Here is a 24,801-nt window from a genome sequence, read left to right as displayed (position 1 = left end):
ATGAGTTTGAAATTCCTTATTGCAGAAATGTACAGATAATACCAGAAAGAAGAGCCCTCCAAACCCATAAACCCATTTGTAAAAAAAGACACGAAGCATCTCTTGGAACAGGCAGGTGGTGTATCATATGTTCCCGGGTTGGAGAGCGAGCTTCTTGCTTTTAAAAGTAATTGATTTGATAGTGAAACGTGTCAAGAGCACTGGTTTTCAAAATGATTCTCTTCCTGAGTGTCGGGAAATAATACATACTGCTAATTACTTCAGAAATCGCTGGATTATTTAACTTGAGTTTTGACTGGGGCTGGAAGGAAGATCTTGCACCTTGCTGCCTTTCCCCCATCACAGATTAATAGCTGTTTTGAAACTGTGTCTCCTCTTGCTGTTCCAGAGATGAAATCTGCATCCCTCACTTTTCGTCTAGGGCGTCAGCTACAGTGTTTTTTAGTTCAGACTCCATGAGTGTGCTAAAGATAGCAGTGTGACATTTCTGTTTCAATGAAGCCCAAATAGGAGGCGAGATATAAAACACTAGAGAAGAAAAAGATATGTTTGCTGATTTTACCAGCGTCCGTACTGAGCTGCCTAGGTGAACAGTGTAAGGAGGGAGGGAGGGAGGGTTCATTTCTGGGAGGTGTCATTTATTAGACGCTTAGCAGCACGTCCCTTGCTGTAATTCCATATTTGAATGTCTCAATCCTGTACGGATTGATCAGCTGTAATATGGAACCTGAGAAAGGAAACTCGAGTCTTCATTTTATGGGTTTTTTTCCTCAGTTGTTTTTCTTATGCACTAATGTGAATGTGTATGATTTAGAGTCTGTGTTTGCTCAAGGTATCAGCCCAGTGGAATGAGCTGGAACCATAGGCTGTGATCAAGATTAATTGAACTACCAATATGCCTGTTTGTTTCAACATTCGTTCATTCAAACAAGCGTAATATACATATAATAAACAAACGTACGTATACGTGTAAGACTGAAGTAGACCCTGATGGATTTATAATGGGATAGCTCATGTACCTCTTCCTCCAGGAAGCCTTCCTCAATCCACGAGGCCAGAGGACAGCAAATTGTTTTTGTAAAGGTCCAGAAAGTAAAAATTTGGGGCTTCACTTTGTGAGCCACATATAGTCTCTTTCACACACTCTTCTTTTTTTTTTTTTACTACTCTTGAAGAATGTGCAAAACATTCTTAGCTCAGGGGCCATAGTTTGCCAACTCAAGGCCAAGCCAAGGGTCCCTTGTTTCATCTCCCATAGCTGCCTCCACATTGTTTTGAAAAGAACTAAACCCTAAATTCTTAGAGTGGAGGTTCTTTGCAGCCCTGGCCTAAGCACTGGCAAGTGTTCATTTTCCAAATACACAGCAATCTCCACCTTCCAGTTTTATATTCCAGCTGGGAAAACAAGATCCTGCACAGAAACCAGTTAAGTAACAATTGAGAACACAGTGAGTGTTCTTGACAGGCCCTGGGCAACTTGGGCTTTCTGGAATAGAACCCCAAGTTGAGAAATAAGTTTTTAAAATGCCCTCTTGAGTTCTGAAAGTAGTTTTAAGAAAGACCTTGCTCTCTACTTCATTAGGCCTTCCTCTGGGATCTTGTTCATTCTTCCTTAACATGCAATTTTTAACAAATTTAATAACTTTTTAAAATTAAGAACTTAAGAGGTAGACAGCAGAAATGGAGGGGTGTGTGTGATGGTGCTGAGATGAGCCATAGGCCCAGGAGCAACCCAGCATTGGCACCTGGCAGCCTGACCTCAAAGAAGGAGACAGAATGAACCAAAAGAAGCTGCGGAGCTAAGTGACTGAAGAGTACAATTACGTTTGCTCTTAACAGGTTTTCATCATCAATTAAATGCTGAATTATGCTCATTATGCTCTCTTTAAAAATGCAGCCAAATTTAGCTTCCAATTTTGCGTTATTATAGCCATACAACACAGTTAAAATAAAAATATCCAAGTACTTGAAGATAGGAAGTTCAGTTATCTGGGAAGTTCACTCATTGGGACCCAGGACCACCTAGTTTGAAGAGCAAGGGCTGTAGAGCCAGACGGCCTGGGCTGGTCCTCCTCTCCAGCTGTGCGACCTGAGGCAAGCTCCCTAACCTCGCAGAACCTCACTCTCCTGATCTGTATAATGGGTATCTTCTCTTAGGGTCATCATGTGGACTAAGTTAGATTATCTTACTAGATAATTTTATTATTCTATGTTAAGTAAGTAAATATTTTATCCTTACTTATTGTTCTGTGTTAAGTAAGTGAAGTTCTTAACACAGAACCTGACACAAAATGAGTGCTCAAAAAAGTTAGCTAATTAGTATTATAATCATCATCATCAGTGTTGTTTATGATTGTGTGCAAATGAAAGTGATACAAAGTGCTAAAGGAGACTACATAACAGTATAAATGTGATGAAGACATCTGAGATGCACCTTATAGAAGGTGCTACTTGATCTAGAATTATCAAACCAATTCTAGAAATCGGGCTAAATTGGGACTAATTCCCCAGGAACACATATTACCCCTGGACTACTTTCTTTGTTTAGGTTAAGAGAGGCTGTTTTCTAGAATAGTAAAATCTGCCCACATAATATTACATCAGATCCTCCTATACGCTCCCAAATGTTTTGAATTTCCAGCACCCTCTCACGTTAACTATTTGATTCTCAAACACTGGGAGAAAGGCAACGTGGAAGTGGAATGGAACCACTGCATTTTACTTAACTCAGAAAACCAGAGATCTTCCTAGAAGACGGGGAAAAGTTTCAAATTTCCTCTCCTGAAATTTTCTTTCAAACTCTTGGCTTCAAACCACCCTTCATTTTATCACCAAAATGTGACCCCGTGGGCGTGCAGACATGCCACATTGGTTGTCACCTTTAAAAGCAGGGACCTGAAAAGGGCTGCTTCCTTCTGGAAAACAAGTCCTGATGACAAATCTAACCACTGATGTAACACAGAGAAAGGGCTGCTTCAGAGGAGGAAATTGGGACGAGGGAGTTCGTTTGGAGCAATGAGAAACGTTGAGGGCCTCTGGGTATTAACCAGACTGGCAGTGTGATCCCTGGGAGGAAAGACGAAGATAGCTCCCGCTTTTCTGACTCAGGGCTTGTCCACATTGCTGCACCTGCCTGTCGTCCTGCAAGGCTCCGCTCTTTCAGGACGACAGAGAACTTCGGTTCCAGCCCAAGCATCGGCCACCTTCTAGGGCCTAGCATTTGTGTCCTCAGATCCACGGTCAGCCATTGTGACAGAGGAGCCCTAGCATTCTAGGCATTAAACCGGACGGTGGCACAGGCGACACGACCCTTGAATCATCCAGGTAGGCAGAATGATGATTTTTTATTGACTTTCCCTGAGACTGGAAGCAAGAAAAGGGGTGGGAAATATCAAAACAATAGATGGCATTTTAGCTGTGTCCTCATGAGTGTTTGTGGGAAAGATCAGAACACCTAAGGGGCAAGGACAGAGCCAGGGAAAGAATGTGCCCAGGAAGGGAAGAGGAAAGAAGGAGGTTTGTCTGCTCTGCAAACCGAGAGGAAAATCGGAACACAGAGCAGTTCATGCAACTGGGCATCTTGAGTTATTTGTCAGTGCCTATGGTACTCTTGTTAGAATTCTCCCTTCTCACACTTTGCCCTCTTCCCCTTCCTGGGACCAGCCCTGGTAAGCCACAGTCCCTGGTGTGAGCCCAGGCAGTGTCATTTTCCAGTGCTTCCCTCTCCTTTCTGCTAGTCCCCAGCCCCATCAGTGAGGAGCCGCCTGGGCTCTGAAGGACAGACCTGATGTGGGTCACAGGTGCTGGAGCTGCAGAGACAGCTATGCTAATTACACCACACCTGGTTCCCCAGGTTAAGCCGTTGCTATTGGAAACCTTGATATCCCTTTTCATTCATCCATTTACCAAAAAGCAGTTTTTGCTGCTCCCCCACCTCATCACGTAGCAGATCCTGGACTTGGTGCTCAGTCCTTCATGCGAGGGGGCAAGGACAGGAAAGAGGGGTGCATGGGAAAATAGCATCTGTATGTGGTCCCTGAAGATTGTGAAAGAGAGAAGTCAGTTCCACCTGTGGGGGAAGAGAGTGGTTATGAAGGTATTTCAGGAGAATGTGAGATGTAAAAGATAAGAAGGCCTTTGCTTGTTGCTGGTATTCATGGCACAGAGACCAGAACAAGCCAAGTCATTTTAGATGGCCACATATATTGCCAGACCTATACTCAGCTCAGCTGGCATTCTCTACTTTCCTAAAGGTGTTTTTCCAATAAATCCATGACATCATGCAAAGCTTTGCCATCACATTCAGCAAAACAGGTATGATTTTCCCCATTTCTCCCAGCTCGTGTACTGTATCTCTACCCAACATGTTGCTGAACTGTGAGTACATTTAGGGGCTCTTTCTAAATACTTTTTAAACTTTTCTTTTCTTCTTTTATTGTATTGCACCTTTTCGCTTCCGGAATCGACACCTTCTACTATTGGAAATTTCCTAAGACAAACAGAAGCTTCTCTTCCTGGGTAGCAATTTCCATTCATGAAAAATTGTCTTGTATGCAGTCAGGAAGGATAGCAAATTGCGAAGCTCTGTAATTTGTTTCCCATCAACTAATAATCTTATTGTGATGAATAATGTAGTACTGTTAATGTTTCTACAAGGTTATGGATTGTGCTCAGTGTCAGTAGGAAAGCCGAAAGCATTGTGCAGCAAAGCCATTCTTTCTCCTTTTTTTACACAGTGCAGTTTCTTAAACAGCTTACACTAGATACATAAGCTTTAGCAAAAAAAGCAGTAGTGCCCCGTATCCCCGGTTATTTCCACAGTTGCAGTTACCCCCCGTCAACCACAGTTAGAAAATATTATATGGAAAATTCCAGAAATAAACAATTCATAAGTTTTAAGTTATGCACCATTCTGAGTAGTATGATGAGACCTCAGGCCATCCCATTCCGTTCTGCCCGGGGCGTGAATCATCCCATGGTCCAGCGTATCCACACTGTATGTGCTACTCACCCGTTAGTCACTTAGTAGCCATCTCGGTTATCAGATCGACTGTCACGGTATCACAGTGCTTGTGTTCAAGTCGCCCTTATTTTACTTAATAATGGCCTCAAAGTGCAAGAGTAGTGATGCTGGCAATTTGGATATGCCAGAGAGAAGCCATAAAGTGCTTCCTTTAAGTGAAAAGGTGAAAGTTCTCAGCTTAATAAAAAAAAATCGTAGGCTGAGGTTGCTAAGATCTACTGCCAAGTTTATTACAGTGTATTGTTATAATTGTTCTATTTTATTATTAGTTATCGTTGTTACTCTCTTACTGTGCCTAGTTTATAAATTAAACTTTACCATGGGTATGCATGTACAGGAAAAGCATGGTCTATATGAGGTTGAGTGCTGTCTGTGGTTTCTGACATCCACTGGGGGTCTGGGAACCAGCCCCTGAGGATGAGGGGGGAACCACTGGATTCAAATGAATTCAAATACAAAACCTGTTAGCAATATGCTGATAGGACTTTTACACAGATGTTGATTCCGTTTTTGTTTTTTCCAGTGTGCTTTTTTTATTCGTAAAGACATGATACATATGTTGAAAACAGATTTTCAAGTCTTAGGCTTGATTCGCTCGCCTGTTTTGCAGAGAATAACCTCAACTTCTCTACCTGAAATGGCTCCCGCTCTTCCCTCCATCAACACCAAATAATTCTGTCCTTTGTGAGCATTCGTCAAGGTGCTTAAATTTTGTTGTTTTATTATATGTTTTTAAATTAACGTACAGTAACTTTGCCCTTAATTTGTACCGTTCTATGAATTTTAACATATGTATCGATTTGCGTGACCACCACCACTGTCATGACGCAGAACAGCTGTACCTCTCAAGAACCTCCCTCGTGCTATCCTTCTGTGGTCACCGTCTCCCATCCCAAACCGTGGCAGTCACCGATCTCTTCTCAGTCACTATAGTTTGGTCCTTTTGAGAATGTCGTGTGAACGGAATCGGACTGTATGTAACATTTTGAAACTGACTTCTTTCATCCGCATGGTGCCTTTGAGACGTGTCCAAGTTGTGACATGTACCAATAGCTGATTCCTTTTGTTGCTGCATAGTAGTCCATTGTGCCGAATACCCCACTTTGTTTATCCATTCCCTTGTAGAACACCTGGGTTGTTTCCAGTTTTTGGTGAATAGAATAGAGCTACTATAAACTTTCACATGCAGGTTTTTGGTAGGACATAAGTTTTCGTTTCTCTAGGGTAAATACCTAGGATTTAAATTATTAGGTGGTGTGGTAAGTGTAATAGTATGGGGAACTGATTCCAGAGCGGCTGTACTGTTTTGCATCCCCAGTAGCAATGTATGAGAGTTCCCATCATGGTATTTTATTAGCTTCGACTGTCTGTCAAAAGTATGTTCTAGCATAATATTCTCTTTTGTCATGTGCTGCTTCTGGTTAATTTCATAAGTCATTTATTTTTTTAGTATCTTAATGAAACAGACCTTAAATTTTCTGTCAGTTAACTCTTTTTTTAAAAAAAAGAGAAGCAGCATGAAGTGTTTTTCTGCTTTTCTCAATTCTATTTATAATTTCTCAATTCTATTTATGATTTCTTCTTTGGTTCAGACTACTTTTGTTTTCATTGGAAAACATACAAATGATGTGTCGTTCTGCTGTTCATGGAATCAGGATGAGGATGCTGGGAGTACTTGTGGACGTGCAGATAGATGGGGACTGGACGATCAGAGTAAACCCAAGTGGTGAAACCCCTTCATATTCTCCACTTTCGTTTTCACTTCATGAATCCAAGTGTCTCGCTCCACTGTATGTGTGCAAAGAGTACCCCAAAGGCCATGTGGCTCCTACTGCTGCGATTCAGAATCCAGAGCAGGAATTCGAGTCTGAACCTTACAAACAAAGCCATACAGCAATATATTTCGTGTGCATAATTGAAGACTCCAATTTGCCATGCTCTATTATCTAGAATTAAACATAAAAGATGGTTGATAAATACCACATTCAGTTGAAAACACAAATGGATCAAAATGTTATAGTTTCTCTCCACAGGTAATAATTAATATGCTTGAGAATTTCTCTGTGTGCCGTGGAGCATCCTTTAAACGTTATGCTAGCAAAAATCCTTGTACATGGGGACGTGCATGTGTGTACACCCTACACAATAGTGTGTTAGCCTTGGGAGATAAGACTGGGGTGGAGAGAGGGGGAAGGGTTCAAGTTTAGTTTAATGATATGCATATATGAAAATTTTTCAGAGCAATATGTCATAATGGCTCTTACAAAATTTTTATACATGAGCTGAAACATGAATAAAAATACACAATGAAAAGTGAAGCATTTTGATAGTTAACAGCCACAAGGGGGACAAAGGAGTTAAGGTGCAGTCTTTGTGGCTCACGAAAAAGATCAGCATAGGATTTGACTTTCTTTCTTTTTTTTTTTCCAAAGATTGGCACCTGAGCTAACATCTGTTGCCAATCTCTTTTTTTCTTTCCCCCAACGCCCCCCAGTATGTAGTTGTATATTCTAGTTATAGGTTCTTCTAGTTGTGCTATGTGGGACACCGCCTCAGCGTGGCCTGATGAGCGGTGCAAGGTCTGTGCCCAGGATCCAAACCAGCAAAACCCTGGGCCACCAAAGTGGAACGCACGAACTTAACCACTGAGCCACGGGGCCAGGCCTATATGATTCTCTTTCTTTACCTTCCTAGAATCAAGATTCTGTAACTCCAAAAATCTATAGGAGCCCGTGTAGATGCTCAATAATTAATTGCCAAATGAATGCGCACATGAACAAATGAAGACATGAATGAAGGAATGAGCAGTGATGAAATGATGGGGAATGGTTTTCCATGAGCGAACTTAGCTCATTGGTCACTGTTCTTTTATAAGGAATTTAAGGGAAGAGGAGGCAAAAGGAATCTTGTGGAGAAAACTGTCACCTCTTTGGATATTTTTCAGAGGATATAAAAAACTTTATCAAGTGACTACCTGCATCTGACATTGCTGGGCTCTGTACAAAGAGAAATCCATAGAATGAAAAGTTTTTCCAATTATTTGTCATATATAAGTTAGAGGGGTTTTTAAAGATTTAATAGGTGAAATATGGCCAGATGGAGCCGTTGAATATACAATGTGCCAGTGTTAGCTCCCATGTTAATCCTAGAACAGAGTAAGCCTAAAGTATCTTATACTTGTCCGCGTGGAGTTAGGAAGCCATTGGATTTCATCTGATCCGCTCTGAAAAGGCTTCCTAAAGGAGGAGGGTTCCATCTATCTTGCTTTCGATTTGCAAGCCCTCTGCTGCATCACGCTTTTTCTTTGCCGTATCTGCCTGCTTTTTGTATCACCAACTACATGGGTGAGTCAAGGTCTACCCTGCCCAGTAAATCAGGGGCCTGGAGCAAAGGCTCTTGAATACAATAGATTTGTGCTGGAAAGGGAACATTTTCAAGCGGCACAAGGAGCCACAGGAGATCCTGTGAGGCAGAGTTTGGAAGAGAAATGTGTCTATTCCCACTTGGGGTGTGTCAGAGGCCTCAGCCATCATTCGTTCCACAGGGATTTCTGCTGGTAAGGCACTTGTTGTCGTGTTTGGGTTGCTGCAGGAAGAGAAAAAATTGCTACAGTTTGCGTGAGATAGCGCTGCATTTTGGCAAGGAAGCCCACAGGAGTTTTTTTCTTGAACTTTGGTCAAGTTCAAGCTTTTGAAACTTGTTTCAAATGATACCATGCAACAGCACCTTTGAAAGACTTTCATTTCTGGTGGAATTTGGATTTTCCTTTGTTCTTGCCATACTTCTCAATGTGTAATTAATTCCACAACCCTTTATTGTGTCTTCTAAGTGTTCCCAGAGTCAGGGATTCAGCAGAGAATTAAATAGCCTCCTTGCCTTCAAGGAGCTTACTTTCTAGTGCAGATAAACAATTTTTTTTAATGTGATGATATATGCTTTACAGAAAAAGAAAGCATTGTATTATAAGGAAGATAAGACTGCTAGGTTGTCTGGGAAGGCGTTTCTTAAAAAGTGACATTTGAGCAGAGAAGTGCACACCTTGAAGGAGTGAGCCACTCCATTATCTGTATCCCCAGGCCAAGGATATGGCAAGTGCAAAGGGCCTGAGGCAGAGGCCTGCTTGGCTCAGTCCCAGATTAGATAGAGGCCAGTGAGGATCAGCACATTTCTTTTTTCTTTAGTGTGTTCTTTGAGAACTAGGCTTGAATCTGAATGAAAGAGACAAACCTAGACTGATATTCTGGCCAATTCCTGTACACTTCCCAGATTTAAAACTGTCTTTGTTGGGGCCAGCCAAGTGGTGTAGTGGTTAAGTTCGCCTGTTCTGCTTCAGCAGCCCAGAGTGTGCAGGTTTGGATTCTGGGCCTGGACCCAAACACCATTCATCAAGCCGTGCTGTGGCAGTGTCCCACATACAAAATAGAGGAGGATTGGCACAGATGTTAGCTCAGGGCCACTCTTCCTCAAGCAAAAAGAGGAGGATTGGAGGGGCTGGCCCCGTGGCCGAGTGGTTAAGTTCGCGCGCTCTGCTGCAGGCGGCCCAGTGTTTCGTTGGTTCGAATCCTGGGCGCAGACATGGCACTGCTCATCAGACCATGCTGAGGCAGCGTCCCACATGCCACAACTAGAAGGACCCACAACGAAATATACAACTATGTACCAGGGGGCTTTGGGGAGAAAAAGGAGAAAAATAAAATCTTAAAAAAAAAAAAAAAAGAGGAGGATTGGCTACAGATGTTAGCTCGGAGCCACTCTTCCTCACCAAAGAAAAAGTCTTAGTTCTTACTTTTCCCTCTCTCTGAAATATTGTTCCCTCAGACATAGCTCTCTGCCTATTTCCTTCAGGTCTCTGATCAAACGACATCTTATAGAAGGCTTCCCAGACCACGCTATTAAAGTGTTAGAAATGGAAATTATTTTCTCCACCAAATCTGATTATTTCACGAGAAAGATGACTCACTCTCTACGTTATGGGATTAAGAATGATCCCATTTGAGATGATAAATACTAGAAAGTCTCAGTAACCCAAGAAGCCCTGAGAAACAAATTGCTAATTCATGGCTCAAACCACCTAAATGTGATGAATAACTCAGGCCCTCTGTGAGCTGCTCGCTGCTGGAGCCGGGGCAGCTCGCGCGGCTCACGGATGAGCGTGAGTGAGAGAGACTTGAAAGTCTCGATTTCACTACAGCCTCTTCATGTGAAATGGGAGCTGATGCTAAATGGGAATACCAGGATTCAAGAAGACCTAGTCCTGCCTTGTGCTGATTTTCATAGGGAGTGAGAAAATTCATAAAAGTTAAAAAAAAAAAAAAGCTACTATAATGCCCTTCCAATTGCCCACTATCAGATGGTTTTATTTCAATGTATTTAAGTTGCAAAAGCTAAAAATTAAGAACACTGAATATTTCATGACACCGTAAGACCTAGAGATACTATAACTCATTAGTAGGAAGAAAGGATCCCTTATTCTTTTTTTTTTTTTTTTTTAAAGATTTTATTTTTCTCCCCAAAGCCCCCCGGTACATAGTTGTATATTTCGTTGTGGGTCCTTCTAGTTGTGGCATGTGGGACGCTGCCTCAGCGTGGTCTGATGAGCAGTGCCATGTCCGCGCCCAGGATTCGAACCAACGAAACACTGGGCCGCCTGCAGCGGAGCGCGCGAACTTAACCACTCGGCCACGGGGCCAGCCCCAGGATCCCTTATTCTTACTGGTGCTGTTTACCTTAAAAATATCTGGCAACAGGATGTTTTCCAAGTTGTTAAAATAATCTTCGAATCACGGGGTCTATTTCACTCCTCTCTCCACCACCTTAAGAAAGAATTAGCCTGTTCAGGCGAAAATGAAAATAAATCCTGACATTTCCTAAGTAGTTCCTGCTTGTTATGCATTTTCTAAGCATTGTAGCTTTAAAGGTACTATCTCATTTAACTCTCTTTACCAAGTAGGAGCGATTATTAACCATCTTTTATGGGTGAGGAAACAGAGGCACAGACAGGTTAAGTACCTCATAACTCTGGTTGTCTAACTCCAGAAGTGTCGCCAGCAAAACTGGAGAGGTCAGTGTCGAAAAGACTGAAGCAGCCCTGGAGATGGCATTGTTTACGGTGGCCAGGAAGAAACACTTTTTTCTGAGCGGGTCTCAGTGGGAGATGGGGATGCTAATGTCATTGAGTCCTACAAAGCAGATCTGCGGAGCACACTGGCCTCCCACTGGTCCCAGTGTTTTTGAAAGTTGTTTGCATCCTGAGGCTCTTGGATGGGGTGTGGGCTGGATTTTTGCATCCTTCCCTCCTCAGCGCTGGATGCTCTTCTCATTCCTGCTACATGATAAGGACCATGGGCACTATCTGACCCACTTTAATTGGGAGATTCAAAGCAACTCCAAGACAACTTGGAAAGAAACCACTAAACAGTGATAAATAAAATCCAAAGGGCACTCTCTCTGGCAGTACATGAACCATGTCATCCTGGACGGGGGATGCTTCTTCAGGAAGCCTCAGATGTTTGTTTCTCTGGGATAGTTACTTGCTCGTGTGTGTGTGTGTGTGTGTGTGTGTGTTTATTTTGAAGGCAGAAAGGGTATCCTGAAAATGTCTCCAGCAATATACCCTATACATCTCATTACATCAGCTGTCACTTGACATGAAAACAGATGCAGTTCAAGGTCTGACATTAAGCTGACTTCTGTTTATATAGTATGGAGAAACTTTTGTTCCCTTGCCCTATAAGGCGTGTACCATGAGAGATTTGGGGAAAAGGTCACTCAGATAGTAAATAATTCTGCTGAGCTTTGAAGTGAAAATGCTCCAGGAACCTTTATCCCGTCCTTGCCATTTAACTGACGTGCCTCACTCATTCTTGGTGTTAATGAATGGTGGAGATCAGAGCTTGTCCCCATCGTTCTGAGCGTCAGAGGCTCAATCTGAAATCAAAATCATATTTTATCTTTGGTTTGATCCTTTCCCTGTTCAAAGGAAAGCATTGTGACCATCTCAAAGGGAAAAAAAAAGGAATGAAATACACCCCAAGGAAAACCTAGTTAAAGAGCTAAAGAATGACATCTTGATGGAAGAAATTTTCACTGTGATTTTTATTTTTTAAAAAAAATAGCCTGGTCTTTGAAAAACATGTTATCTTTCTTGAGTAAGGAAATATCCAAGTTCTTCCCAGTCTATTTTGCAATAAGACCTTGAAAAGCTCTGCGATGAGCTGGAATGAGAAGAGTTTAAATTTTTGATGCAATTCTCTGCTTGGGAAAGTGATAATGCAGCTCAAATAACAGAGAGAGTATTTTCTGCTACAGTGCAACAATCAACATAACGTCTGGGCGTATTAATAATTTCACTCCTAAACTTCTCGACAGGGAAAGCATAGGTCTTAATAGCATTGTCAAGATCCTTAGGGCAATTGAAAAACCCAAAATCATTACTTTCTACTGATAGGCTTTCTTCTCCCAGAGGATGCCAAAATACCTAGGGTAATGTAGATTTATTGAAATGCTTAGATACGCACTGCTCAGACGTAACTTTGCAATAAAATCTTCTCTTTAGAAGTGTTCCTCTCAAGTATTTCAAGTGGCCCTTTTTTTTTGGCTTTGTCATTTGGAAAGTAGCTAATAGAGTTGACATTGATCTCAAGTGATACTTTCCTAGTGATTTAAGAAAGCGAAGAATGGGTATCAGGGTATGGTACACTGATGTGGCACCTATGATTAAAATCCCTTTCTGACCCATCACATGTGAGGACTTGCCCTTTTTGGGCAGGATGCTCCCAAACCTACAATCTCTATTAAGCTTCTAATTCCAGCGCAGCTGCTGATTCGGCACCCAGTTCAAGAGTTCCCTCCTTCTCTCTTCTTTCCCTCAAGAATCCCTGCCTGTGCACGGCTGGGTTTTAGCTGAGCAGGGATGGCTTTGTGCAGTGATTACAGCCATTGGGAAGCGCAGGAAGAAATTGCAGGATCCCCCTCGGGCCCTCAAGTGTACAACTGGCTCTCAAATGACCATCATCTAACAATCTCTGTCTGAAAAGTATCAACAGCAGCAGGGTCCCAGCCAAAAAGCTCCTGTAAAGGACCAGCTTCAGGTTGCCAGGGAAAGATATTTTTAAGTGGTGTGAAGTGTGCCCCATCTGAGATCTAACTTTGATTGATTCCAACGGAGTTCTGCAACAGACATCTTGGTTATAAGAAACAGAGGGAATCGCCCTGTATATGAAATGTACAGAATGGGCAAATCCATAGAAATAGAAACTAGGTTAGTATTTGCTAGAGGTTATGGGGAAGGAGGGACTGGAGAGTGACTGCTAATCGGTAGGAGATTTCCTTGGGGAGTTGATGAAAATGTTTTAAAATTAGTGATGGTTGCAAATCACAATGAATATACTAAAAAAAAAAAGGCACTGAAATGTATACTTGAAAAAGCTGAATTTTATTGTATCTCAATAAATCTGTTATAAAAAAGAAAAAAATAGGCGGTCAGGCAGAGCCAGGAAAGAATAAACAGAAAAGACAGAAGGGATAGAAGTCAGCTTCCCCCTGTGTCCCCTGCCTCCCTGTTGAAGGAGCCTCCGGGAGCAATAAGAATTCAGGGAACGAAGGGAAAGCCTGTCATAGTCCAGCGGTCGAATGGAATGCTCAAAGGACAGAGGCAGAAATCTGCTCTGATCGTTCTGTGCTGAGGCTCTCCAGACGTACCCACCAGGGTCACGAGTTGTTCATTCATTCGTTCATTCATTCATTCAGCACTATTTCTGTGCCAGCCACTGTGGCCTTGTGCTGGGGCCATAAAGAAGAAAGAGACAGACTCCCTGTGCTGGAGGAGCTCAAATTTAACAGGGAACACAGGAGAGTCCAAAAATCATATAAAACCATGTGCCAAGGATTATGAAAGAGAGGTACCCAGTGTGCACTCAAAAGAGGCCCAGATGTATTACAGTTAAATACGAAATGTAAGGAGGGAAACTTATATCACTTAACCTCCCTCCACCTCAATTTCCTCATCTTGAAAATGGAGAACAATATCTACTTTGAAGGTTATTACAAGTTTTAAATAAGGTGAAATCTATAGAGTGCTTATCACACAGCTGGTGCTTATTAAATGGGAGCAATTGTTCTGAGATGATCTAAGATGTCCCTGTAAGCCCAAGTTTTTTATGAATGTATGTAAAGCTGACAAAACTTTGGTTTCTAGGCCTACAAATGATTGTTCCTTATGACTGCAATTCCCAGGCTTCTGCCGTGCGATGCTGATCTGTGTGTCACTGTGAATGCGCTCAGAATGTTTTCTCTCTGAGGTCATATATTTTATGTAAGCAAGAGAACTACAAATCATTCCTTACGAGTGAGCACAGCCCTTTCCTTCTCTGGTGCTCTGTTTGGGCTGAATGGGGCCTTTCCATCAGGGACGGCCCCCTGACACAGGACTGCGCCACCCAGGCCATGAGGCACTGGTCAGAGCTGTAGCTGAGCACCAGAAGAAAAGAAAGAGGCTATAATTTGACTCATTCCTTCATCCTTCCTTCTTTTTTCTCCACCATTCTGAAATGTGGAGAAAGGCTGCAGCTTGCTACAATAGGGACCAGATCTGAGAAATACTGCAGACCGGCCATCAGCCCTGCAAAGCCAGCAATACCATACGTGGTCAGTAATAAAAAATACAAGTCCTTTCTTCAGGGCATAAATGGTTCAGTAGATGCTAAGACAGGGGAGAAGGGAGCAAGCTGAAGGTCCAAAGTGCCCAAGACTTAGAGACAATTAAGTAAATCTCTTCCCATCTCCTTCTAAACACCGGAGGATGCCAGATCTGGACCATCCCCCACCCCTCCACCCCTGGGCTGTTGGCAAAGCAGCTCCAGTCAGAGCAGGCAGGATGAGCTGGGACGGAGCATGCCCTTGTTTCTGCCTCCGACAGACCTAATTGCTGCTCATCCCTCATGCCACTGGTTATGGGAGCCAGGGATGCAGCGCGGAGGAGGACGTTTGGGCAGGGCCTTTGGGGAAGGCACAGAAAAGAGACTGTGCTGCAGTCTGGCTGTGCTGGCCTATTTCTCCTGATTCAGGCAGCATCAGGAGGTGCAGAGCTTTGAGGTGGGCGATGCCCTCCAATTTCTCACAAGATTTCATTCTGCCATTTAAGCAAATGTGCAAAGAAATGAGTCAAATAGAATTTTCCTCTGTATTTGCTAGGGCATATATAAACCAGGGCAGGGGTCCTTGTTCCCTCCCCAGGTGAGTGTATCCTGGAGCCTGGTGCTCCTTTGCTTATGGCAGAGTGGAGAAGAGATCCTGGGATCAAAGAGCAGCTCTGCCACTTGCTAAGCTACGTGACCTTTGGTGCATTACTTAATGTCTCTGAACCTCGCTTGCTAGATCTGTAAAATGGGGATGATAAGAGAGCCTGTCCCACAGGAGTGAGTGGGAATACATGGGAATAATTTGAGTATAGCACTTATAACAGGTCCGGACACACAGGGACAGCTTAACTCATAGCAGCTATCGTCAGTATTATTATTTTGTGTCATCAACATCAATTGTTTTGTCTATGCAAATGGGACAGTTCTGAATCCAAGTTCCATTTCTGCAAGACCTCAGAGATGCTCTGGAGACTGCCTATATTAATGGCTGTGCCGTGTCACTTAGTCACTATGCCCTTCTGCAGACAGAATTTGAAGGTGGAGAAGATCTAAGGTTGGCGACTTTGCCTGCATATGTTGAGCTGATACTGCCTTCCAGAGCTGCCACTCCAAAGAGCTAGGGAACTGGAGTGTCCTGGGAGATCCTCATCATTTTCCCCAGATCCATGGACACTGATGCTGTTACTAAGATCAGGTTTATTAATTATAAAACACAGTATAATATATAATAATATTTATTAATATCTCTTATTAAAGATTTTATTTTTCTCCCAAAGCCGCCCAGTACATAGTTGTGTATTTTCAGTTGTGGGTCCTTCTAGTTGTGGCATGTGGGACACCACCTCAGCGTGGCCTGATGAGCTGTGCCATGTCCACACCCAGGATTCAAACTAGAGGAACCCTGGGCTGCCAAAGCAGAGCGTGCAAATTTAACCACTGGGCCACAGGGCTGGCCCCTATTAATACCTATTATGTGCCAAGAATTATGCTAGGCTCTTAATAGATGTATTCTCATTTGCTGCTCCTAACAACCATATGAGAGGAGTAAAATTACTGTACCCATTTTACAAATGAAGAAACAGAATCAGAAAGCAAATATGTAACTTTTCAGTGGTCGCACAGCTAGTAAGTGGCTAAGCAGGGGTTCAAAGCTGAACCACCAGCCAGGCCATCTGCAATAGACGCTCCTTAGTTCTAAACAGAGGCTGTTATTCTTGAAAATCCTCACCTCTGATTCCTTTTGGCTCCCATTCAAGGTCAAATTTGAACAGGATGTTGTGGGGCCAGTTTTTATCAACCAGAGACTGCAAAGTCTCTGCCAACACCATCCCCACTTCCAGCATCTTCAAATTGCTGTCAGGACGTGACTTGCTCCAAAGACGTGGTTCAGGAGAAGAAGGCAGAGAGTTTGTGGTTAATTCATCATCCTAGGGTCTGAGGGGTTGAAATTTTTAAGGACCAACAATTGGCATGCCATCTTCAAGAATGAGTGAATTATTAGCAGACAGGCCTCTACTTTTATTTTTGCCTTCATACATTTTATCATCATTTTTAATCACCAGGAAAAATCGCTGTGGACAATAGAGCAAGACGAGGCTGTCTTAGTTTATCCCTGCCCTCCCACCCTCATCATCCACCTCCCCCACTTGGCAAGGGTAGACCCAGCCTAAATGCTTCCCCCAGCTGTTTGTTTAGGAAGAGTGCAAAACAATAGTCAGTTCTTAAGAATTTTCTTCCTTAGCTCCAAAGAAAATTCTTTCTTTACACATTACTTAAAATGTGGGTGTTAGCTGTTTCCACATGCTGTTGGAGCACCGCTAGTCTAGTCAACTCAAGAGTTGATACTCAAGATTTTATAGTCCTCGAGTGTAACTTTTTTGGAATATACATTGTTACCTAACAAAGAATCATGGCTTTATTTTTCTTAAGACTCCACTGTCAACCAGTTGGCAAAATTTTTGGCAACTGCCCCACCACAAATCTAAAAACACAGAAGCAAAAGAATGATTTTTATTCAAGTAAACAAGACCAAACAAGCAAACAGGACAAATTAAGTGCTCATTCAAAGACTTAATTTTTAAATATACAGGAAGCACCTTCTCTATAAATTCACTTGTCTTTGCAAGGAGTCTTACCTGTCCCACCCTAGCTTTTAACAGAGAACCACTATGCAGCGCCTTCTTCCTAGAACTAAAAACCACACAATACCTAAAAATAAATTCCAGGTTCTCACCTCAAGGTAAATCAGATACAATATAATAGGTTAGCCCTGCAATTTTAATGACAGTTGCCTTCTGCCTGTTAATGGCATACTTATTAGGTTGATACTGTGTAAGCATTGATGTTACATAGTTATTTGTGGCTCAGTTGCATTATGTGATTTCATATTCATGTAATGGAAGAGCCCAATAATATGCACATTAATTAAGCCCAATAAATGTGTTGAACTTAGAGTAGACCGGAAGTTTCCTCCTTCAAGCTGAGTTATTCATTTCTGTTTCACCATAGTTTGAAGACATCAGTTGCCTTCAAGAAGGGTTTTTCATGTAGTTTGGCGTCTTGGAAAGAAGCAGCAAGGTGTGTTGCTGACCACTGTTTGCATTTTTGAAATGGAAAACCATCCCATCAGGCAAAGGCATTGGATGACTGTAATGAAAACAGATAAACACAAAAAGCTCTTGAGGTCATTAGTTGTGGCAGAGGTGTTGTTATATTAGAGGCTTGTGGCCCTCAGAGAATGCTCAGGTAGCCCAGGTTAAACCAGCAGTCAAAATCACAAACACCTACCAACTGGTGACATAAATGCGTACATCCAGCCAGAGTAAGATAACAGGGATTGTTCCAGTTGATGGAAAGCCAGAAAAACCCAACCAATGGCATTCAGCTCTATCCAACTGTCGCCATGGTGGAATACAGACTCAGTATTTTCGTTTTGTTTTTGTTTTCAAAAGAAGTCAGAAATCTGAAACACTATCTAAAATCTCACCTTCAGATTTTAGTACTATTCAGCTCGGGGGCTGCCAGTTTGTGCCGTAGATAGATGAATCTGGGTACTCCCTCTCCTCAAGTCTGGGCTCTTTGAGAGCTGCAGTTGAGTCTTATCCATCCCTTCATTCCCAAATGACCCAAGCAATGCTCCAAGCACGTGCTTTTGGGGAACTTGCCAGCCATCAGGCAGTATGGTTAGCACTTTGCATGTATCCTTCCACTCTTTCACAGTAGCCTCAATGGGTAGTTACTGCTGTTGTCACCATTTGGCAGATGAGGACACTGAGAATTAAAGAAATGAGGTCGCAGGCCCAGGTTCACACTGCTCGAAGGTGGCAGACCCAATCCCCAAACCCAGTTCTTTAGATTTTATCTCCTAACCACTGGCTAAATGCCCCTCCCAGGGCTCCACGTCTCTCTGCATATCCCCCAGTGGTAGCATTTACCACTCTGTATTGTAACTGCCTTTCCCTCCTATCTCCTGCACCTAGTTGAAAGACACGACTGTTGGATAGATAGATAAATGAGCAAATACAGTCAGTGTCAGAGTGGAAATGAGTAACAATAAGAAGGAGACGTCTTCCCATACTGAGGATGCTGGATAGTTTTTGTTGTTGTTACTATCAGTAATTTGACTGACTTGCAGTCAAATAGCATGTTGCTTTATAGGAGGGCAGGGTGAGTGGAGAATTAAGTATTCTTTCATCTTCCTCTGCTCTTCTTTCTCCATCTCCCCCAAGAGAAGCTCTAGGCCTTCTCTTTAGGAGAAATGGAAAGAGAGCTTGACATTCTTCTAATTAACTGGACAACTCACCCTCCACTTTATTTGGAACATACCACATAGCACCCCGGCTGGTGGTTCCATTTCCCCCTCAGCACCGCACCTGGATATGGCCAGCAGAAAGGCAGCCACAGGAATTCCACCCACACAGAACACAGACGGACAAAGAAGGGCCACACAAGCTGAGGAGGCGAAGAAAGCTTAGCTCAGGGTGAATAGATAGGAAGCAGGAGGATTCTGGTATCTCATTTCATGAATTAAATCCTTCACACGGCCTCTTTGTACTTGGGGAGAGTGTGTGGTCTGGCAAGCTGGAGGATGGGGGCTGAGGGAGATGGAAAGTTCGGGCTTAGGGCTGAGGAGGGTGGGTGCTGACTTGTACACTGATTCATCTCGTCTTCCCGAGGCAAGTCTCATAATTACTTAACTAATGGAGAATAATGACACTACTCGGATGGGCGTTGAGAGAGGGGGAAAGGAAGGCATGAGAATTCATTAACCGTGTGTGAGGGGCTTGGATAGCATCTCTGAAGGATCATTATTACATCATTTCACCCCCTCTTCTCACCTCTTTCCACTAATACGAGACAGACAAATGTTAAATAACTCTATAATAATACATTACTAGACACACAACAATGCCAGAAAATATAATAGCCTGCTACGGCTATGAAACTCCCTCAAAGATATATTTAAAATGTCACTGGTGCATAATGTAAAATGCGAATTACAGGTTCATTTGGAGGACGCGATTTAAAATCTATACAACTGTACAGTGGCATTTCCCACTGAGTTTTAGTTTTAGTTGTCTTTTTCTGAACACCAAAAAAAAAAAAAACACAAAAAAATCATCCCCTAAGTAATTTCAGCCCAGAGATGCAAACTTCAAGGAACCACTTTTCTCCCTATTTTTCCTTCCTGTTTTCGTTGGTCATGATGCTCTCCAAACCTAGTATCTTCTTGACATGTTGTCTTTCTTTCAGAACACTTCTGCAGGCTTCGCAGGAGCCACAGAATGTAGATTACACCTTTTGGAGATGTAGCCTGGCCACATAAGGAGACAAGTAGTTGAAATTTGTGTCAAATTGCTTGTTTAAATGACTTGAGCCAACTTCTTAAAGCCAGGACAGCAGGGGCCAAGGATTTTCAAAGTTGGCCAGGACCAAAATGACAAGGCTCTGCAGGCACCTGGTGAGCTGCCAACCCCGACTGGAGGCTTCAAAAAATAAACTTTCTCAAAGGACACAAATTAAAAGTCATGTTTCAGCAGCCATTAAAACCAAATTATAGGCTTACGTTGCATAGTGAACTACTTTCGTTTCATTATGCTTAAACTATTTCGTTTCGTGGATTGAGAATGGGTTGCTAGGAAAACCCTGTGTGGAGTTGTCATCTGTGGTCATAGGTACTAGAGGATACGTACAGAGGTGTAGCCCTCCTTTGTGTGTGTTTCCTGCAAGGACAGAGGATTTCAAGACTAGAAAACAGAATGCAATTTGGAATAAGGGTCAGGGTTTGAAAACATCAACCCTAACCTTCTCTAGAGACCGAATCCTCAGGGTTCATCTCTCAGAGAAGAGACATTATCAACTCGCTGATCTGAGCGGGCTCACAGGTGTGTTTTGTTGACTCTCATTAAAAAAAAATTATATATATATGCATATAAGTATACATATATACACACACACAAACACCTACACAAATTGTTTTTGGTTAATTGTGAACATTTTTTAACAAATAGGAAACCGTACCTAAAAGTCTAGATCTTCAGCTTTCCTAGAAAAACTAGAAAATCGGGGCCTTGAGCCCTCATGCCCACACGGCCACATGGGCCTGGATGCGAGTGAGGGCTGCTTCCTACCTCTCCAGGTCACCTCAGCCTGTAACTGGCCAACTGCACTTTCCTGCCGGCCCCTACAGGTATTTAAATATGCTACTCCCTGACTTAGAGTGTACCATGTTCTTATTACCTTTACAAAGAGGAAATATTTTTAAGGAATGTGTGCAGTGTACTGATTTACCAGGAAACAGAATAGGGACTCGTTACAACAGAGATCAGCCTTGAACGTCATGTTACTTTCACTGTCGTATTAAGGTGTTTCAAGTAATTGCACTGGTCAGCCCTCATCAGCCTGGTTTTGCTAACCTAGTTTTTCTTTCTTCGTTTGACGCCTGTGGATAAAGGTCAATCAAAGTGTATTATTTATTGGTAACTGACACTGGGATGCTTTATGCGGTCTTACCTGTATCTCTACTTTGCAGCTGTCAGGTGTTGCCAGCAGCTTAGAGACTTTGGTTCTAGGCTCTCCTCTGCAGGTTTGCAGAGTGTCTGAAGCTGTAACCTGCAGCTGCTCATGGCCGTTTCTCCTTCTTTTTTCAGGCCCTCCAAACCACCACAGCCAGTCGACTCTGAGGCCCCCTCTGCCACCCCCTCACAACCACACGCTGTCCCATCACCACTCGTCAGCCAACTCCCTTAACAGGAATTCGCTGACCAATCGGCGGAGTCAGATCCACGCGCCAGCTCCCGCGCCCAATGACCTGGCCACCACGCCAGAGTCCGTTCAGCTTCAGGACAGCTGGGTGCTAAACAGCAACGTGCCTCTGGAGACCCGGTAAGTCCCATCACCCATCATGCCCATCTCCCTACCTGAGCCACCCACACAGTGCCGCTGGGTAGCTCAGAGTGCTAGTGGGAGAGAAAATCTTGGCATAAATAATAGGATGAGTTTACCACCTCCTTGTTTTTCCCTTGGTAATTTGACCCTGGACGGTAGGTTGATAGGTATTTCTTTGTTCACATGTGTCTCCTTTTAATGCTTGTTTACTCTCTTAGACAGCTCTTGTGTACCCAACTAATAGAATTAGCATAACATACTTTTACTCAAAGGCTCATGGGAAACGTGCTTATAAGGGTATATTGACTGAGAGCTGCTGATAAATTATGCATTTGGCCTTTCTTGAAGTAATAAATGAAGACTCATTTGAAATTAAGTGTTTGGGGAGACCTTGAGAAACAATCCCTGATTCCAGACTGACAGAAGTATAATTTTAATTTATATTTCATCCAACATGGTGTCACTTTAGTCCCTCCTGTACACACTAACAGCTTGATGCCTGGGGCGCAAACAATAGCGTGTAAAAACAAACAAGAAGAAAGGGGCAGCCCTTCTGCTCGGAGGGAAGAGTTTCAAAGTGATCGCCAGGTCTGGCTTTGTTTTGGGTTTGCCTTTGCTTCTGTCCTTTTCTCACCTTTGCTTCCAGTCTTGCAAAACCATGCCCACCATCAGGAAGGTGCGTCTGTCACAGCATGGCTGTCTGGGATGTCATAACTGCAAAGACCGGGAGTAGGTTGGCCAAGTATTGGAATGGCCTTGGTGCCTCCATCCCCAGACACTTTCATGATTTGTCTGCTCCAGTTGTGACTGTTTCCTTGTTCGACAGAACCATGCAGACTAAACAGAGAAAGAGGCTAATTCAGATTGACCCTTCGCAAAGTTCTCACATAGTTTTTAAACTCTAATAACTCAGGTTTGAGGAAATAATACAGAAATAATCTGTAATCTTTCTGGTAATGGCCAGTGAATTTTCGGCTCTTAGAAGAAAACAGTTTTGCAAGCCATAGCATTTGATGTTGTTTCTTGACTATAATATGTTTTGGGTTCTTTAATAAGATCTTGAACATTAATATGTTGTGCACCATTGTCACTGTAGTCACTCTAAACTGTAATAAATTTTATTTCCTGATAATTATAGGTTATTTTTAACCATGCCTACATTCTTAATCTCTAAAGCTTAAAATATGTAAAATCAATAGAAACTATACGCATATAATAGATATATTTAATGTCTGCACTGATATAGTAACCCACTAATAAACAGCTTTGCTGGAAAGTTTCCAGGCTGAAAGCTCACTAATCCACCAGGCTTGACTTGGGATATTGTCATAGTTGATGGTGATCTTTAAGGCTGGGTAAGACTTTCTTTTTCCTCCCAATAATTATGAACTGCCATAGAGTTTGCTGGGCACTAGTCAGCCTATTTTTATATTAACAGACTATTGTTTGAAAAATAGTTTCTGGACATAAAGGCTCATAGAGTGGACTAGATGAAGAAGGAAGAGGAGGAGAAATGCAGTAGCTACTGTAGAAAAAGGAGAAAGAGAAGGAAAGAAGAGGAACAGCATCACCATTGACAACGAGTTTTTATTGTGCACTTTGTATATGCCCAATATGAATGCTTTACATGCACCGTCTCGTTCAAGCCTGAAAGCAATCAATCCGCTGAGGTAGGAAGGGACCGTCATTATCACCGTTTTAAAGACGCAGAATCTAGATGCAGAGGGGTGAAGTCACTTCCAAGGGGTCTGGGGTTTCAGGGAGATGGTAAATTATGAGCCACACTGGATGGAACGCTGATGGTTCCCACACACAGAATAAGGTGGTGAGATATCTGATGGGGCAATAGCCACAAACCTACACTTATTGCCCGAACGTTGCATTGACAGAGCAAGATCCATCAGAGTGTCTGCTCCTCACAAAGCCTCCCCTAGGTGATAAGAACGTGTATGCCATGTATACAAATCTTCCTTCTCCCAGCTTCTGATGCAACCAGTTGGTTTTCTAGGAGATTTATTGTGAACAACCATTTGTAGTAAAGTGTTCCCTGGACGAGGATCTCGTAGAGAGGACCAGCAAAGCCAAGCATATCGCCTTCCTGTTTTCCTGACGTAAGCTCTCCTAGAACTTTTTTCTGATCTTTAGAGTCTTTATTGGATATCTGACATTTCTCCAAGGATTAGGGCTTCTCAGATGCTTTTGGAGGCAAGTTAAAGACAAAGCTTGGGGAATAGACAGGATTGCCAAAAGCTAAAGCCTATTAGGAAAAAAACAAGAACAACATCTGCATGTTCTTTGATCAGTACGTTCAAGGGCCAAAGATTAGAGAAAGTAAGCCCCCTGGGATGCGGCCATCACCAGAAGTCAAACACGGGGTGCAGAAGTCAGCATATATTTGAAACTCTATTCATAGAACTGAACACATATGACTTGGCTGTACAACTGATCTCATATACGAAACTTCAGCAGTAATGAATAGAATTGTTGAGCTTTACGTTTCTTTTGTAAATATTATCCATTCTCTGTCTTATTGGAAAATATTTACTGAGTCTCCCATGTATGCCAAGCACTATGTTGGGTACTGGGGAGATAAGGATTAAAATATGTGTCCTGTCCTTAAAGCTTATACAGTCTAAAGGAGGACATAGGCACATAAACAAAAGCATAGTGCAGTATATACAATAATGGAAGTGTAAAAGTTAAAGTGATTGTATAATGGAAGAAGTGATTAACTCTCCAGGAAAAGTTTCACAGCTGAGGGGCTGTTTAAGCTGGGTGTGGAAGGATGAGTAAGAGTTTACCTAATAGATATGTGGAAAAAAGTCAAAGACTATAGCATGTTGTTTCCATTCTCTACTGATTTTTCATGTAGTCTTGGAAACTGTCGAACTGAACAAATTCACTTGTTCAAATGCCAAAACATTGTGAGAGTAATAGTGTTAGTTTCTCATGCGCAAGAGAAAGTGTAGGTATGGGACCTCTTCTTTTAGGGGTATTATGCCATACTAGGGTTCCCATTCCTATCTTTCATACTGAATAAGAGCTGATTAATCACATCCAGGAGAGTAACACTGAAGGCAAAACATTCTGGAGGTTGATCATGATGCAGTCATCAATTTTGAAAATGCAGTGGAAATTTACCAACAGCTTCACCACCTCTGCTCTCGTTAATGCAGACTTCTGGGTGTGATGGAAGGATTTCCTAACTCTGGGAGGTGATGAGCCACCCCCGGAGACTCCACGCCAAGTCCA

The 24,801-nt window shown here is 42.6% G+C and overlaps 1 protein-coding gene across 23 annotated transcripts in view; it reads left to right on the top strand.

Annotated features, from left to right (window-relative positions):
* Positions 1–24,801, top strand: part of TENM2 (teneurin transmembrane protein 2) — a 1,162,025-nt gene that overhangs the window by 860,662 nt on the left and 276,562 nt on the right. For 22 of the 23 annotated variants that reach the window (XM_070569063.1, XM_070569066.1, XM_070569065.1 and 19 more), the window contains one exon: positions 21,312–21,546. In XM_070569063.1, coding sequence (XP_070425164.1) covers positions 21,312–21,546 — 235 coding nt within the window. Of the gene's footprint in view, positions 1–3,220; positions 3,325–21,311; positions 21,547–24,801 lie in introns of those variants that run through there. The other variant, XM_070569085.1, reaches the window with a different exon arrangement.

This window comes from Equus przewalskii, chromosome 13 (assembly GCF_037783145.1).
Source record: "Equus przewalskii isolate Varuska chromosome 13, EquPr2, whole genome shotgun sequence".
Taxonomy (NCBI): domain Eukaryota; kingdom Metazoa; phylum Chordata; class Mammalia; order Perissodactyla; family Equidae; genus Equus; species Equus przewalskii.
Note: the sequence above shows the minus strand (reverse complement) of the source record. Positions and strands in the feature narration are given on the sequence as shown.